Here is a 15118-nt window from a genome sequence, read left to right as displayed (position 1 = left end):
TGCTCCTGCGCGAGAACGCAGCCGCACTCGAGGAAAAGGTGATTCACATGTTCTCTCGGCATGCTTCTGAGATACCCATGCCACCATTCCCGACAATCACGACTAATAACACAATGATGAAACTTTGAAAACCATTTACATTTGGCAAGTTATTGAAAGCACTAGCCCACAGAAAACCGAACTCGGCCCCAGGACACGACGTAGTAACATAGCAGGAGCTCAAAACCCTTACCAACAAAGCCCAGGATCAGCTCTTAACTATCATAAACGATTCATGGAAGTCGGGACTGGTGAGAGATGCACTCAAACTATCATTGATCTACCGCATATCGAAATAAGCGAAGGACCAAAAAAAACAGTGAACCTACAGCCAGTAGCTCTCACGTCAACCATCTGAAACTTATTCTGCTAATGATATCCACAATGATAATGCATTACATCTAATACGTACAGCCTTGGTTGCATCCTGCTCAGGCAGGATTCCGGCCGAATAGGGGCATGCATGATTGCCTTCGGCTGCTTTGCAAAGTAATCAACCACAGGTCTCGCAACCAGACGCCAGTTTACATCCCCGCAGTTGATATGCGCAAAGCATTCGACAATGTAAAACAATAGGGAATTCTACAGGAATTATCAGAGATATCCCAGGCAAAAAGCATACAATTGGATATGCAGTTTCCTTCAAAGCAGAATTATCAGTCTTCATTGCAAAGCTTCGGAATGGAGCCTCAGAACCTGTTACATGGATAGGGTGTGCCCCGCAGCTCTGTCCTCGGCCTTTCACTATTTAACTTGGCCATTGCCCGCATAGTTGAAGCACTCTAGAGAGACACCGGCTCGCTTCACCATCTACGCAGATGATGTCACCATATGGACAGGAGCACTGGATTACCAAAATAACGAGAGCATGCATCTCAAGACCACAACCTCTGAACCCCTTCCCATTTTGCGGAATGAATTTTTATACTACTGCTACATGCATACCGAGCTGCAAGCAGCAAGCTTCAGCCTTACTCACAGCTTAGAAGCACTGGGCTACAATTGTAGCCTGATAAGACACGACTCATAAGCATAGATGGTAACAATGCCACGAACCCACGCATCACAAATGAAAGTCCCAATATTGGGCAACAGATGCAAAGTATTTGAAGTCAAGAGTTTGACGGAAGCCCGTCTGGTCGGGATGGAACATGACGAAAAATAAACGACACCGACCAAAAGAAGAATGATGGAATGACGTTTCGGCTCCCACACGGGAGCCTTGTTCACAATGAGGTGAAACGGGGAACCGTTGCAGGAAGTAATACTTCTGGAATGGTAAGAGCATTATTATCATTTGCTTTTTGTTAAGATGCATCCAGGGGACGCTGACAACTTTGTTAATATGCGGGATTACGCGCAATGTGGTAAAGCAATTTTATGCGATCGTGGAAATATAGGTCAGCTATCATTTGTGCAAGACAAGAATCTTACACGCTCGCTTTTGCAGTTCAGTGAGACTTGAGGCTTATTCACATGCAAGCGATTGGGGTAACGCAGCCACAAGGAGGTGGCGATGCAAAGAAAATTTTAATTTTGCAGAGTTTACTCAGTGAAAATGCTATAACTCTTATTTGTCCGGTGGGCGTTTTGTAAGGGTTTCGAATATCCCAATCGTACCTACAGTTGCGTGCACCCGGAGCGACATAGGCATACAATTAAAGATTTTTTTTACATAAAAGTAGTCTCCGATTCTTGTATTTAGCGTATTTCACTTAGTTCTGCTGGAACTTAGGATAGAAAATTTTATCCCATGTAAAAATAAAGCATTGTTCAAAGTTGATATACAGCTTTTACACCTGGGGAGAGGGAGGGGGGGGGGCAGGAATTGAAGGACATTGCAGAGAATGAGAGGTGGTGGTGAGTAGCTTCACCGTGTTTATGTAAGGTTAGGAAATTATGTTTTGAAGCTGTGCAGAGCACACCAGGCAAATATCAATCTGAACTTCCCTAATATTTGATTTCAGTATATCATCAAAATATTAACTCTAGCCACGTAACATACTTTTCGACACTGTTTTGGGCATAGTTTGTCAGACCGAGCACATTTTGATGATTATGTTGTTGGTCTAATTGTTTATGCGTTTAGTTTAGGGTCTTCCAGTTGGTTAAGCTCAAGAAAGCGCACGTCGGCGGAAGAAGCCTCGCGTCAGTGGTTTCCGCTTCTTGATGATAGTTACTCGTTGCAGATGTCAATCACAAGTAATAGTAGGCGACCTTTCACAAAGTATAGTTTACGACAATGTCTTGAAAATATTTCAAAAGTCTTTCAGAACGCTATGTCCGTGAAGGGGTAAATATTGTATGCAATCTATGACTACGTGACCCCCTATGTTTGAGAACATGCGGGCCTCTCTTTTTCTTTTTGCCAAATAATGAACTTGATTTATTTTGTCTGCAGAGTGTGCGGCTGTGAAATAATTTCTTGGCCTTCAGTGCACAATTACCTTGTGCAGATGCTATATGCGAAAAGCCAGCGGTAGACTTGGCGGTAACGAGTTATGCAATGGTAGCTGCCAGGAGCCTGCTAACCAGGGCTCACTGAATACGATACGTTGTTCCAGCCTGCCGTTCTTCTCGCTTCTCGGCGCTACCACCGAATCTTTGTGATGGGTCAGCCCGCTGCGCAGAACCCCGCATCCATGGCTCGCACCCCCTTCCTTCTGTTCCACCTGTCTGCTGTCTCTGCCACCCCTTGGGCCTGCAAAGAGCCCCCACGATCATCCCAACCATCTTCTGCAAGCCTGCCCTGTTCGTCCCTAGCTAAGCCTTGACTTTCCACGAGTTCTCGTGACATTTCAAACAAAATAAAGCTTGTTTCTTCGATCATTTGGTTTCCTTTTTTGCATGACCACTCGTCGCTCATATATAAAAGGTTTCATAAGAAGTCCCCTTCTGTGGGAGGACAAGCGGTGCCCCGCCGGGGTGGCGCAGTGGTTACGGCGCTTGACTACTGTTCCCAAGGATTCGGGATCGAATCCCGGCCTCGGCGGCGCTTTCCGATGGAGGCGAAAAGTAAGGCACCCGTGTGCTGTGTGATGTCAGTGCACGTTAACGAACCCCAGGTGGTAGAAATTTCCGGAGTCCTCCACTACAGCGTCTCTCATAGCCTGAGTCGCTTTAGGGAGTTAAACCCCCCAAATCAAACCAAACCAAACCAGGACAAGCGGTGTAAGTCCGAATTTTTTAAAGTCTGCATTGTGTATTGAACTATCGCCTACAGCTTCCCTTGTCGATTAGACAAAAAACAAATTGCAGAATATACAAGAGGATACGGTGTGGAACTAAGTGGGGCGCCCTTGGTTGGATTTCCCACCGGCTTAAAGGGCCACTGTCCAGAGAAGGCCCTTTTAAGAAAAGGAGCCCAGTGTTTCGATCAGGTACCGGAGATAGTCTGTGCAAAATTCTACAGCGACACGCGCGCCGCAAAGCATCGAAAATACAATTCAAAGCTCCCTCATGCTCACCTTTGAGAAGCCAGCTTCACCGCTCCCTGCGCTGGCCCGACGGGCCACGATAATGACGTACGTACCGGGAACGACGTCAATTGGTCCGTCTCGCTGACTGACGGGAGAAAGATGGGTGTCTACCGCTCGCAGCGCGCTTTTCCCTCGCCACGGCCAGGCTGAATCCAGCGGCGCGCGCTCCCTCGACTGTTTCTTTTTTTTTTCGCGCTCGCGGAGAGCCACGCCCCACCTCCCGCCAAACGCGGAGGAGGAAGGGGAATTTGTATTGCGGAGGCTAGACGACCTCGGGCAGGAGAGTGAAAAACCTTTGCGAGGGAATGGAAGGAGAGAGGCATGACAGAATCGGGTGATTGCGGTGGCTGTAACTGCGTTATTAGTTACTCTTTTCAAAAGCATTTTGCGGCCTTGCGTTCTAGGGGCGATGTCTCACAGTCACCGGGGAAGAAAATATTTTCGACCGGAGGGTGGACAGTGGGCCTTTAAAAATTCAACGGCCACTTTGAAATTGTAGCTTTCTGAGCCAGGGCGCAACTGGCTGCACATATGCCTAGCCTTTGCATGAATCTCGGGTTGTCAATATTCCGGCTGATAATGGGTGTAGTCGTGGTGCAAAAGCGGGAACAGGGTGGCTGATTATGGGCGTAATCATGGCAGAAATGTGGGGGTAGGATGGTTGGATATAGGCATAATCATGGCAAAAATATGGGGGTGGGATGGCTGGATATGGGCAAAGTCTCGACCTGAGCGTTCTTCTTCGCACTAAACTTGCAATATGGTTGTAATGCCAGGTAGTCGGTCCTTCCTGATGGACCACACTAGGCGGCTCGTTGAATACCCTGGCCTTCCCGCTCGCGGCTTCTGTCTCCCAAATTGATTCCTTCAATCATCAAAGCAGACAACTCTCATTCCATCCTTTGAGACAGACTCCTGTAAGTTGATGCCATCCACCGAAAGTCATGCGATACTAGTGATTTCTTTAGCTGTATCGTTTAAGATATGCGACGCCAGAGACGTCAAACCAAATTGGTTAAATGTCGATAAATTACATGCCTAGCGAGGCACCATGCTATGTGATGAAGGAAAGTTAAGAGATGAAGCAACTTGTGGTGCAAGAGCTGAACTTCAAAATTTTTTGTCTCTTTAATGAACAACCACCTCAATTGGAATATTATAAACAAAAGCAATAAATTGGCGTATACTAAACCGTCATTACTGGTTTCTCTACTTGGATCACCCAAGGGTGAAATAAACGTATGTTTATAGTTCAGGAAAGATATTTTGTGACTGCAGTACCATTTTTTTGCTTTAATGTATTCGCTTTCTTTAGAAGTAGCATTTTTGAAAGGTGGTACACGTCTATAAAAGCAAAATGGCCATTTTCGTACTCCTCAGAGGAAATTTATTTTCTTATATCAACGAAGCAGTATAAATTTCACACATTTATTTACATTCTGAAAATACTTTACAGCATAAAACTTATCACCAGAATCACAATGAAGGCCAGACCTTATCCAAATTTTAATAAAACAATTGTATACAACTTCGTAAATTTTTTTTTATGTTATTGAGCTCCGCCTTGTTTTTCGTGCCTTTCGAAAAATAAAACGGCACCCACCTCACGAATAAATTTTTTTCGTCAACATTATTTTAAGATCCGGCTAAGAACGTTGCGATAATTTTTCAATAATGTTTTTAAGAAAAATGGAAATGAACGAGCACCATGTCTGGAACGTTTGGCGTGGAGTGACTTGATTTTCCTTACTAGACCACCGGACCTCGCTTGACGCTGTATGAAGATGCCAAGTATGGCGCCTGCAACATCTCTGCAATTCTGCAAATTATGTATGTGCCTTTATGGCGCGCTTGTGGAAGGCTTTTCCACATATACAGGCATGCAAAGAGGTGGGGTTTCTAATCTTGATACGAGTTTAGGAAGCAAGAAGCTGTAAGTATGCTCGGTCAAACCAACATGCACAGCTGCGCAGGTACCGAGCATACCTTGGAGACCCTAGAAACGTTAATTTACTCTTAACGCAAGCGCTCCACCTGCATTCCTGCTAAACGATACGCTACATAAAATTGCTTCGAGGCGTATGGGAATCTCTCAAAGGTAGCTCAGAATCCAGAGTTCATACTTAGATTAATATTCTGCACAAGTTACCCCAGGATGCATCTTCTTTCTTCATTCGTGTTGCCTTTTTCTGGCAGGTTCAGCGTAGTTCGAAACAAATTTCACTGCCCAAGGTGTCACTCACGGATTTCCCAGTCTCATCATTTTTAATTGAAATTTGACTCGCTACAGCATGTACAGCGCCACATGCCTCTTGACTAGCAGTCGGCACCACCTTCACTAGTGCCCTCCATGAGTGAATAGTGCGATTAAAAGAACGACCGGATAAAAAGGCAGTGAAACAATAGAGGTGGGGAATATTTCCGGCGGCACCCGGCGCTATCGGAGAAAGCAGACATTTCTTACCTGTAGGCGTGTGCCCTGGGTCCTCCTCCTTCCGAAGTGGCTTTAAGTGCGCTTCGCGTTTTAGCGCGATATCGTAAAGATCCAATTTACCAATAATCCCGTGTCAACAGCCGCCCGCTGGCGTTGTAATTGCGAGCAAAATATAAGGAACATTGCTCTGGAAGGCGGTAGCTGGTCTCTCCTTCCACATTGAAGTGTGAAATCAGAACCATCCTGCCAGAACCCTTGTATTTACGTTACTCCTAGGCCACGCATGCACGATCATACGGCTTGGTTAAAGCGGGTCTTTTTAGGTGCTTTTTATATTCAGGTGGCAAGAGTTTTCCAGCATGAGCTCGTGTTGATTGAAGAGACAGCGTTTTGTTGTTTTGGAAAAGGCTCCTTTGCACCTTTTAAACCCGAATGAAAAAACCCGAGAAAATAAGACGAGCTTTTTATTTGCGCCCAACACGCGGTGCCAAGTGGTCAGTGTTGTTTTGGTCATCGAACCGTTTTGGACCGTTGTGTTAGCGTTAGTCATGCAAGCTGTTGCAGCCAATTAGTTGGGTGGCGGTTTACTCAAAGGCGGAGGGGTGCCGTTATCTGTTGCGACACTGGCCATGGCAACTTGTTTGTTCACACTCCTGGCAACAGGGCAGGAAAGCCTCCGCTCTCGTTTTCTTTGATGCTCTTGCTGCCAACGGTGGATGGGGCCGCGAAGAACTCGTCCGCAAAGGGATCCCGTACTTCTCTGCAGCGGGTAAAGATGGTGCTGTCGGACGAGCATGTGGCCGCCGTCGTAGTTGTCGTGGCGGTATTCACCAGGCACATGGATGAGGGCACGTCGGACGTGCTACTTCCACGACAGACACCTTCTTCTAGAGCGGTCAGCAGTGGGGGCGGAAAGGCGGGTGGCGGGGGACCATCATCCTCTTCTTCCTCCTGCTCCCCAAATGTCTGCCAACCTCTGGTCGGCTTGAGCAGCTCGCTGAGTAGCCTTGATGGACTGATGATTACTTCAGGGTCAGTGTTCCCTTTTCCGCTGCTGCCTTCGCTAAGGGAGTCGAGGTGATCAGAAAGGTCGGGCAAAGGCTTTGAGGGCAGGGATGCCCTCCAGTCTTCCAAGGTGTCAAACAGCGGGGTCCTTGTCGGCGGTATGGCACGATGTCTCTGCTGCGCTGCTCTTCCGAAAGAGTAAGATTGTGAGGAAGCACAGGTAACCAGATACGGCGATGGCAGCAGAGATGGAGTAGGCTGCACAGGTGTTGCCGGTTTGGACATGAATGGAGGGAAGCTGGGACAGTGCTGCGGCCTGGGCTCAAACACATATGATGCGTCGCATCGGTCGGGTGATGCCACTGTGGTCAAAGTATTTATCCTCGTCTCCATCTGCTGGAACTTTTTTAGGAAGCTGTCCGGCTTCGACAGAAAGTCGAGGTCATCCGCCGCGGGGGTTGTGCAGATCCCCTCCTGCACCTCTTCGTGGTCGAAGAAGTCATTGAATGGTGTGTAGACCTCCAGCGTATGCTGCTGCTTCTGCTGGATCATGCGCATCTTTTGCTTCATCATCTCCTGCACCACTTGGAAGAGATCGCGCAAGGCCAACACCGGCTCGGAGGCCGCTTTCTCAGTTTTGATGGCGATATAGCGATGGCAGCCGTCCTGGGTCGTACAGACGTAACCGAATGCCCGCGCATCTCCCGCAGCATGAGAAACGAACGAAATGCGATGCACTGGGTGTTGATAGACCAGCACCCCGGTCTTTTCATCGCGTATTTTGATCCCTTGGAGCGAGACGGTCAGCTGTACCTTCTGCTTATGCTTGCCGGACACTCTGACAGCCATCTTCAGTTGGGTCATAGTTTCTTGGCACATGCGATCCCCACGGGACTCGGGTACCACCTGGCTGCCGATAATCTTGGCACGGAACATGAGTCCTTCCCCCTCGAACCGGAATGGGTCGCCGTCCTCCCCGCCACTGCCACTGTCTTTGTCCTTGGGATTGCTGCGGCGATTAGGCCGGCAGCGCTGATCAGTCCACGTTGCAGCGTGATTGCTCATGGCTTCCTTCTTGGGGCTATTTTCGTCCTCCTTCTCTTCACATGGGGGACCTCAATCAGCACTACGGCCAGGGTTCTGTCGCTGATCCTGCACATGAACACGCGGATGGTGTCACGATAGTCGTCAGAGGCCTTGAGCCAGGTCTTTACTCCAGACCCTCTTAATATGTTCACGTAGTGGTTTATGACCACAGTCACACTGTTGCAAGCGCCCACATTAAATATATCCTTAGCTGCCGGCATTCCGGTGCTAACCACGCATAACCCCCATCATGCTCAGCATTCGACTCTCGAGCAAGATCTAGATCGAACAGACTTGAATTAATACGTCGCACAAGAACAAAATGTCAACGAATACTTGTTTTCGCGTTCACTTCTTTTTACTCACGCGCAATTTTGCGATTGTCTTGAAAGGGGAAGAGGAAATGTTGGGCTACGTGCCTTTGACTATTAACCACCACTCGGCGATACCTACAGCTAGTGCTGGCGGTAAGTTCAGTACTGCCCTCCAAGTGTGCAACTCAAACAAAGCCAAAACAACAGAGGGCGAGAGCCTGACAAAAAGGCGGTGAGGAAAGGGGCAATGTGTGTCGCGTGACCATGTTAACGCATAAAGGGTATTCGTTTTGCTTGTATACATGTTTCCTGTGCCCTCCTGTTTCAGGGATTGCCATATGTAAGCTGCGGTTTTTCAAGTTCTTATATAATCAGGTCGTAAGCGTTAATTTCGTAAGTGAGCTCGTGTAAATTGAATGTGAAGCGTGTTTCGGGAAAGGCTGTACTGTTTTCCTTCGAGCAAGCCGTCAGACACGAACCCGAGAGAAAGAATCCTTAACACTGGTTTTACTATCTATGCTTACATATACAGTTGTTATGAGATGACGACGACGAAGTGTTTCCGTCTCTTGCCTTGCGGAAGGGGCAAGGAGATGGCGACGAAGTGGGACTGGTTCCGTGTTGCTATATATATATATATATATATATATATATATATATATATATATATATATATATATCATTTTGTTGTCACCGTGCCCAAAAAGCGGTACTCGCTAACTTTGGCAACTGCGCAAACATTTTCTCTCCACATGAGGCATGCAAAAATGACAGAACACACACAAGCGCCCCTTCCACCAGCCGTGGTTCACAACAGACGCACAATGCTGGCGTCTGGGCTCCGTTCGCTCTAAGCAAGTCGGAAGAAAAGTGTGGTGGTGTAATCCGTGCAACGTCTAAATTATTCGACTTAAGGCACACGTGCTGGTCCTTGTTCTTTTGGCATACACAAAATATAGACTGTGAAAAAGTTTAGTTTAATCTCGAGTAAGGCTTCCTGTCGGCCAAGACAGCCAATAATAGAGATATTTAGTTTACCGCGATCCGTTACCGTGATCCGTCATCGTGCGTTCCACTACGCATGCCCCGATCCTCTTTACGACGATAGATGGTACCACATACCAGTAGATGGCACATAGACCTGCCACGTCGGTACAAATCAGAGCGTGCGCGCCTCCTGTCCGCATTATAGGGTCACGGTGACGGATCGCGGATCACAGTATACTAAATCTCTCTACGTGGTAACTGAAAACAGTTCATCCTGGTTACATCTGCGTGTCTTGCAAGATGTAACCGATACAAGAGGGACTTCTGGCATGGGGTTGTTGTGGGTGGTTAAACAATGTGATCCCGAGTAGTTCGTACATAAACACTAGCAACCACTATGATTAGCGTCGGCTTAGAGTGGCCGCAGGTGATGAGGGGTGCATCCAGTGCCCGCTCAATGTATAGGCCTCATTTTGATGGCGGCGAAACGCAAATGTGTCCGTGGGCTGTGCGATTTCAGCATACATTAAAGACAATAATTACAATAATAATTGGTTTACCGGAAAGGAAAGGGGCAGTATCTCATTTTTCCTCTGGACACCTGAAACGTGCTCTAAGGCAAGGGAGGAAGGTGGGAGTGAAAACAGAAAGAGAAAGAGGTGTCGTAGTCGAGAGCTACGAGTAATTTCGACCACCTGCGGATCTTTAACGTACGTTGATATCGCATCACACGGAAGCCTTTACGTTTTGCCACCATCGAAATGCGGTCGCCGAAAGCCGGGAGCGAACTCAGGTACTTTGGAACAGTAGTCGGGCATGTTCACCCCTGCGCAACCACGGCGGGGCCCGGACAGTCTAAATTGTTACAGAGCTCCTCCTTGGGGCCCTTTTTTCTCTCTTCTTTGAATTGCACTTTCTTCCTTTTCCATACAGATCGGTTTAAGTGTCCATTATGTGCGACAAATACTGCGCCATTCCTTTCTTAAATACCACCTTACATTTACTTTTCGGGACATATGCGATAGGTATACTCTGAGACTATGCTCTGTCTTTGACATTGTCACTTTTGTAGGCCTTAATTAAATTATACGTCCGCAGTTAGTGCTCTATACATCATAATATATTTGAAGTGATATTTAGAAAACTTACAACGAGAAATTTATAAATCTCTCAGCCTCACTAGGGCACCTATAATTGTCTTTTATAGTTTTGTGGACGGAAGCGTGACTGGCAAAGAAAGTTGTAAATGTAGCTGTTAAAATCATTCTTGTATTTATAGGAATTAACCGTGTTCGACCGCGCGCCAGTCAACAGCAAGCGCTGCTACGGTACCTTCGCGCGTACTTCCGTCTTCGAACATAGCAAAATCATTATTAGCGAACATTTGATGCCTCAAGCCACTAAGTCATGGAACAACCCGTTCAAGAGAACAAGGTCGCTTGCGATGTGAGAGGCATAGCATCTGGTCCTATGCCGGTAAACCCTCTCCCAGTGAATATTTCTTCGCGTCACGTACAAGTAGACTGAACTTGCCTAGAAGAAAGATGTTCTTGCGGAGATCTGAACAGACGACGTGAAGAAACGTTGATGCATCTCCTGTTGCGTAGTATTACTTTAACAAACCTGTTATCGGTAGGGTCGATAACCCAGCATGCGACATCTACGGTAGTGAGAAAATCATTGCACATTCTCTGCGAGGGTTCTGAATCCAGTGCCGAAAGCCAATCTCTAAATCACTGTGGTATAGAATCTAGACCTTCGCCCTTGACGGAAAAAGATGTTCTCAGTCTGTGGAGGAATGTGCAGCTACTCAGTTTCCTAAGATTACGCCTAATGACTTTTTTTACCCTTTTACTCCCCTTTCTTCTTCTATACACATTCCTCTTTTTTCCCGCAGTGGCGGACTACAAACCGGTTTCTTTTTCCGATTTTGTTATCCGCCATTTACCATTATTTCCTTCTTCCCTCCTTATCGGCAAACCCCGTTCGCGCGTGCTTCCGGTATGCGTCAGTGACGGTGCCGCTAGGTTCGCTATGCTCTAGAGCGTACTTGAGACCTTTCAGGGTGGTGGCTCAAATGGTCGTACAACTTTCTTCAAACAATGCGCCGGGCCATGCGACACATGCTCTCTCCTACGGAATGCGCCACCTGCAGCAGATATTTTTTTACGACGGCCCCACCCCACCACTAGAGCCATAGGTGCTTCACGACCGGCCAGTCGTTATTATTGCGATTTTTATCAATAAACCACGTTCAGCAGGCGCCTGAATATGTCAGCTGGAAAACAACGGCACGTACAAAATAAAAAAACAGGAAGTTGACCAGCTGCGTTGCGGAGCTCCCGTACTGTGCAGTGGCTCCGCATGATACCTGGGTGGTTAATACTATTGTAATACTCTTTACACTATATCTGAATGAAGCAAAATGTGCTCTACTTATAGCTTTGTTTCACTTTGGAAAGAACGTTCCAAGTTACATCAGAATTGTATGGCGTCATGCGTTGGTACCTCCAGGTTTGTTTCATGCCCCCAAGCGCCAGAGAGGATGGGGCCATTCTCAAAGCAGAATAGCTGTCAATGGCGAAAGGGGAAATCCTGACAGCATCAATTTTTTATCTTCTACTTCCCCATAAATGTGGAGTCAAAATTTTGCTAGCACAGCAATTTAACGCCGTTGATGTACAAGCTTTGCAACCATTGTGTACCTGAAGATGTGCATTATTTCTGCCCTACCTTTTCTTTATTTCGCCATGACGTGATCACATCCTTCACCGCTTTCTTCTTATTCCTTGTCGTTTCATCTACCGCAGATTAATAGGCTAAGAGTGTGTTCCTTAGACCTCGCCAGGTTTCTTTTTGTTCAAACGTTTGATCCCTAAACATTGCCCCACACTGCTGCTGATGCGGCAGAGAACGCTACATGGCGATGCAGTGGGTAACTGTGTACCAACAGGGACGAGGAATAAGGATGCTTCGATAGATTAGAAGATGGCGGTAGAGACGTTCAAGGCAAGAAATTTATGCACTGCAAGGATGGCGCGGGTGTAGCAATCGCAACGACGTCACCTCGTTGACCTGCTGTCGTGGGCAAAAGGACTGCAGGAAAGTCGATCCTCCTCTGGCGTCGACAACCAAGCACGTGGTTGACTCCTGGTGCTCATAAAACTCAACTGGGCCACAGACGCTGATCGATGGGGCAGCAATCCTTTGCTTTTCAAGCAGGTGCTGCAAGAACCTCTGCAAACATGATTTCGGGAAACTTTCCTCTGCCTTTTCCTGAAACAAAATTCATTCTTTTGGCACGTGATTCGTCATGCTCATGGCGCCCTTGACGACAACTGAAGATTCAGGATGGATGATTAATGATATTTTAATATGGCAATCACCTTCAACTATTCACGTTTTCTTCTGAATGCATATTCAAGTTTTGAGTGAAAAATGCCTGGAAATCCTTGATCTCCGCTCACCTTTATACTTTAGTTGTTACGTTGTACTTCACTGTGTTCATTTTGTGTCATTTAGTTGGCAGTCCATTTGCTTAAAGCGTAGCACAGTGCCTCAGACAACCGCTAAACGGGATAAGCAGCCACTGGCATGTTTTTCGCTGTCTTGCAACATGCATTCTGATGTTCTTCCAAAACTTCTCATCACATGACTGCGCATTTTGTTGTGTACGCTATCCCACGTTTTTTTACATGAACGGACGAGCCCTTACCGCGGAGTGAACAAGCGCCCTAGAACGGAGCACAGTGGCGAAATTGGCAAGAATAACTTCATGCGCGCTACAAACTGTTCAGTGCAGCTGTCCTCGGCCAGGCTGTTACGGGCACCGGACCCAACCTTACTTCCTTTCTTGTTAGTTATCAGAGTTTCTTCAGCTTTCCGCATGCCACTGAGAAAAGACTAATTAAGGGAGAAAGCGGTCGGTCGCCTTTTAACCTGTAGGAGAAGAATGCGTGAACGGATAAGCGAAATAATCCGATAAGGTGTCATTGCTTTCGCGTTTCACGTTATGCAATGCTTTTCATCTTCCTTGCCAGCACAAGCAAAACATTCTTATTGAGGTTTTTTATTATTTGTTTTCGCTCTCGAAAAAAAGAGTATATTTAATTCCGGTAAGACAATGGCAAGGCATCTGCGCTATTCTTTGGAAGATATGAAGTATCTAAGCCCAGGAATTGCAGTGACATATACTTTTTTGCAACAGCAACGTGCTTCGTTAACAAGAGAAAAAACACAATAAAATGGATACGCACATAGTATACTCAGGTAGTTTATAACCTATTCCATCCATTTCAACTGCTCCCACATGTCTCTTTATCACAACTGCGCAACGGTGATAACGTAAATAGGATAAAGGTGATGACGGCGCTCAAAAGAATATGGAGTGCTGCCAGGTTCTCAGAAACTCCTGACAGAGGACAGCTGCACCCGGCCTACAAACGTCACCTGCACATCCTGGAGCTGCAGCTTATTCAAGTGTGTGGTAATATTTCCAGAGAGCTTAATCCGCATTGCTGAAATCTCGGAGTGTGCAAAATTATGTTTCAATTTCCGGTTATTCCAGCTGGGTGCCATTTTTAGTGCTTAAAGTAGAACGCCTTTTAATAGTGGATTTATAATTTGAATAGATACGCTGCTTAGGCGTACAGAACCTTTATCAAAAAGAATTACGTTTGGAATACACATCAGCATATATTCATGTATTTTAAATGTAATACGTATTCACGAATGTGCTCCCCAATATATGTTTGAAATATGTTCACTAAATGTCTTGGTGAATATTCGAAATATAGTTTTAAAATGCGTGAAAAATACCACATCTGAAAGTACACTTCAAATACAGTTCGAATACGTGAAAAAATACATATGTATTTTTAACATATTTACAGTAAAATAAATGTGTACTGTTGTAAATATGAAATAAATTTATCTGAAGTACACTTCAAGTGTAATAAATGAATAGCCTTTGAAAATATATTTGCAGCACAATTAAAGCTGTCTTCGAAGAGCAGTGCTCAAAAGCGCATTTGTGTTAGCAAAATGGCAATGAATTAAAAATGTATTTTCGCAAATGTGCAATTCATTTGTCAAGAGACGCTTTTAACAAATGGACAGTGAAGGCTAAATTTATTCACTGCGCTCAAAAGCAGACGAAAGCGAGTGTTAGCTGCTCCAGCGCACAGCGCTTCACTGGTGACGCTTCCAGGCCTACGCGCTGAAGAGTGGGAAACGTGTGAAAGAATTCTGAACAGCACGAGCAACCATTACGGGCTCGGGGCACTGGAAGAGTCCGTATCTGGTGAAATTCAAAACAAGAAAGCTTAGATGCAAGATTCAAATGTCTTGCAGCTTCTTCGAGGCCACCTACAGAGCTAATTTCATGGTTAATTGCACGATATCATCTTAGAGCGCACGAAAGGGAGCGTCTAGCTCAATACGGTAGCCGGTACGGCGCTACTTTCTGGGGCGCTGTACCGGTATAGGCGGCGTTCCTGGGCCGCCCGAGAAATATTGAATGCCGCACTCATGTCATCAAGTAGTTCGGGACTGGCCACGACTGAAAACTCAACGTACCCCATTTCTCCAAAGAACGGAGGTCGTCGAGAGAGGAAAATGGCGCGGAAAGCAAACACGCGTCATCGCCTTGGGCCAGGTAAGGTGAAGTATGTGAAGATTATGACAAATTCAAAACTATGCCAAAATAATTACCCAGCCAAAACGCCAGCGGGAATGCATCTTATTGTAGCAACTCTAGAGCATATATTCTTAGA

At 46.3% G+C, this 15118-nt stretch overlaps 1 protein-coding gene across 1 annotated transcript in view; it reads right to left on the bottom strand.

The window, feature by feature from the left end:
• Positions 1-6411: 6411 nt before the first annotated feature.
• The window catches only part of LOC146184545 (uncharacterized), a 60805-nt gene continuing 52098 nt past the window's right edge, over positions 6412-15118 (bottom strand). The window contains exon 3 of the mRNA XM_084608808.1: positions 6412-8109. Within this exon, the coding sequence (XP_084464934.1) occupies positions 6598-8022 (1425 nt within the window). The 5' untranslated portion in view covers positions 8023-8109 and the 3' untranslated portion in view covers positions 6412-6597. The remainder of the gene's footprint in view (positions 8110-15118) is intronic.

This window comes from Amblyomma maculatum, chromosome 7 (assembly GCF_055883805.1).
Source record: "Amblyomma maculatum isolate TAMU_Amacu chromosome 7, ASM5588380v1, whole genome shotgun sequence".
Classification (NCBI taxonomy): Eukaryota; Metazoa; Arthropoda; class Arachnida; order Ixodida; family Ixodidae; genus Amblyomma; species Amblyomma maculatum.
Note: the sequence above shows the minus strand (reverse complement) of the source record. Positions and strands in the feature narration are given on the sequence as shown.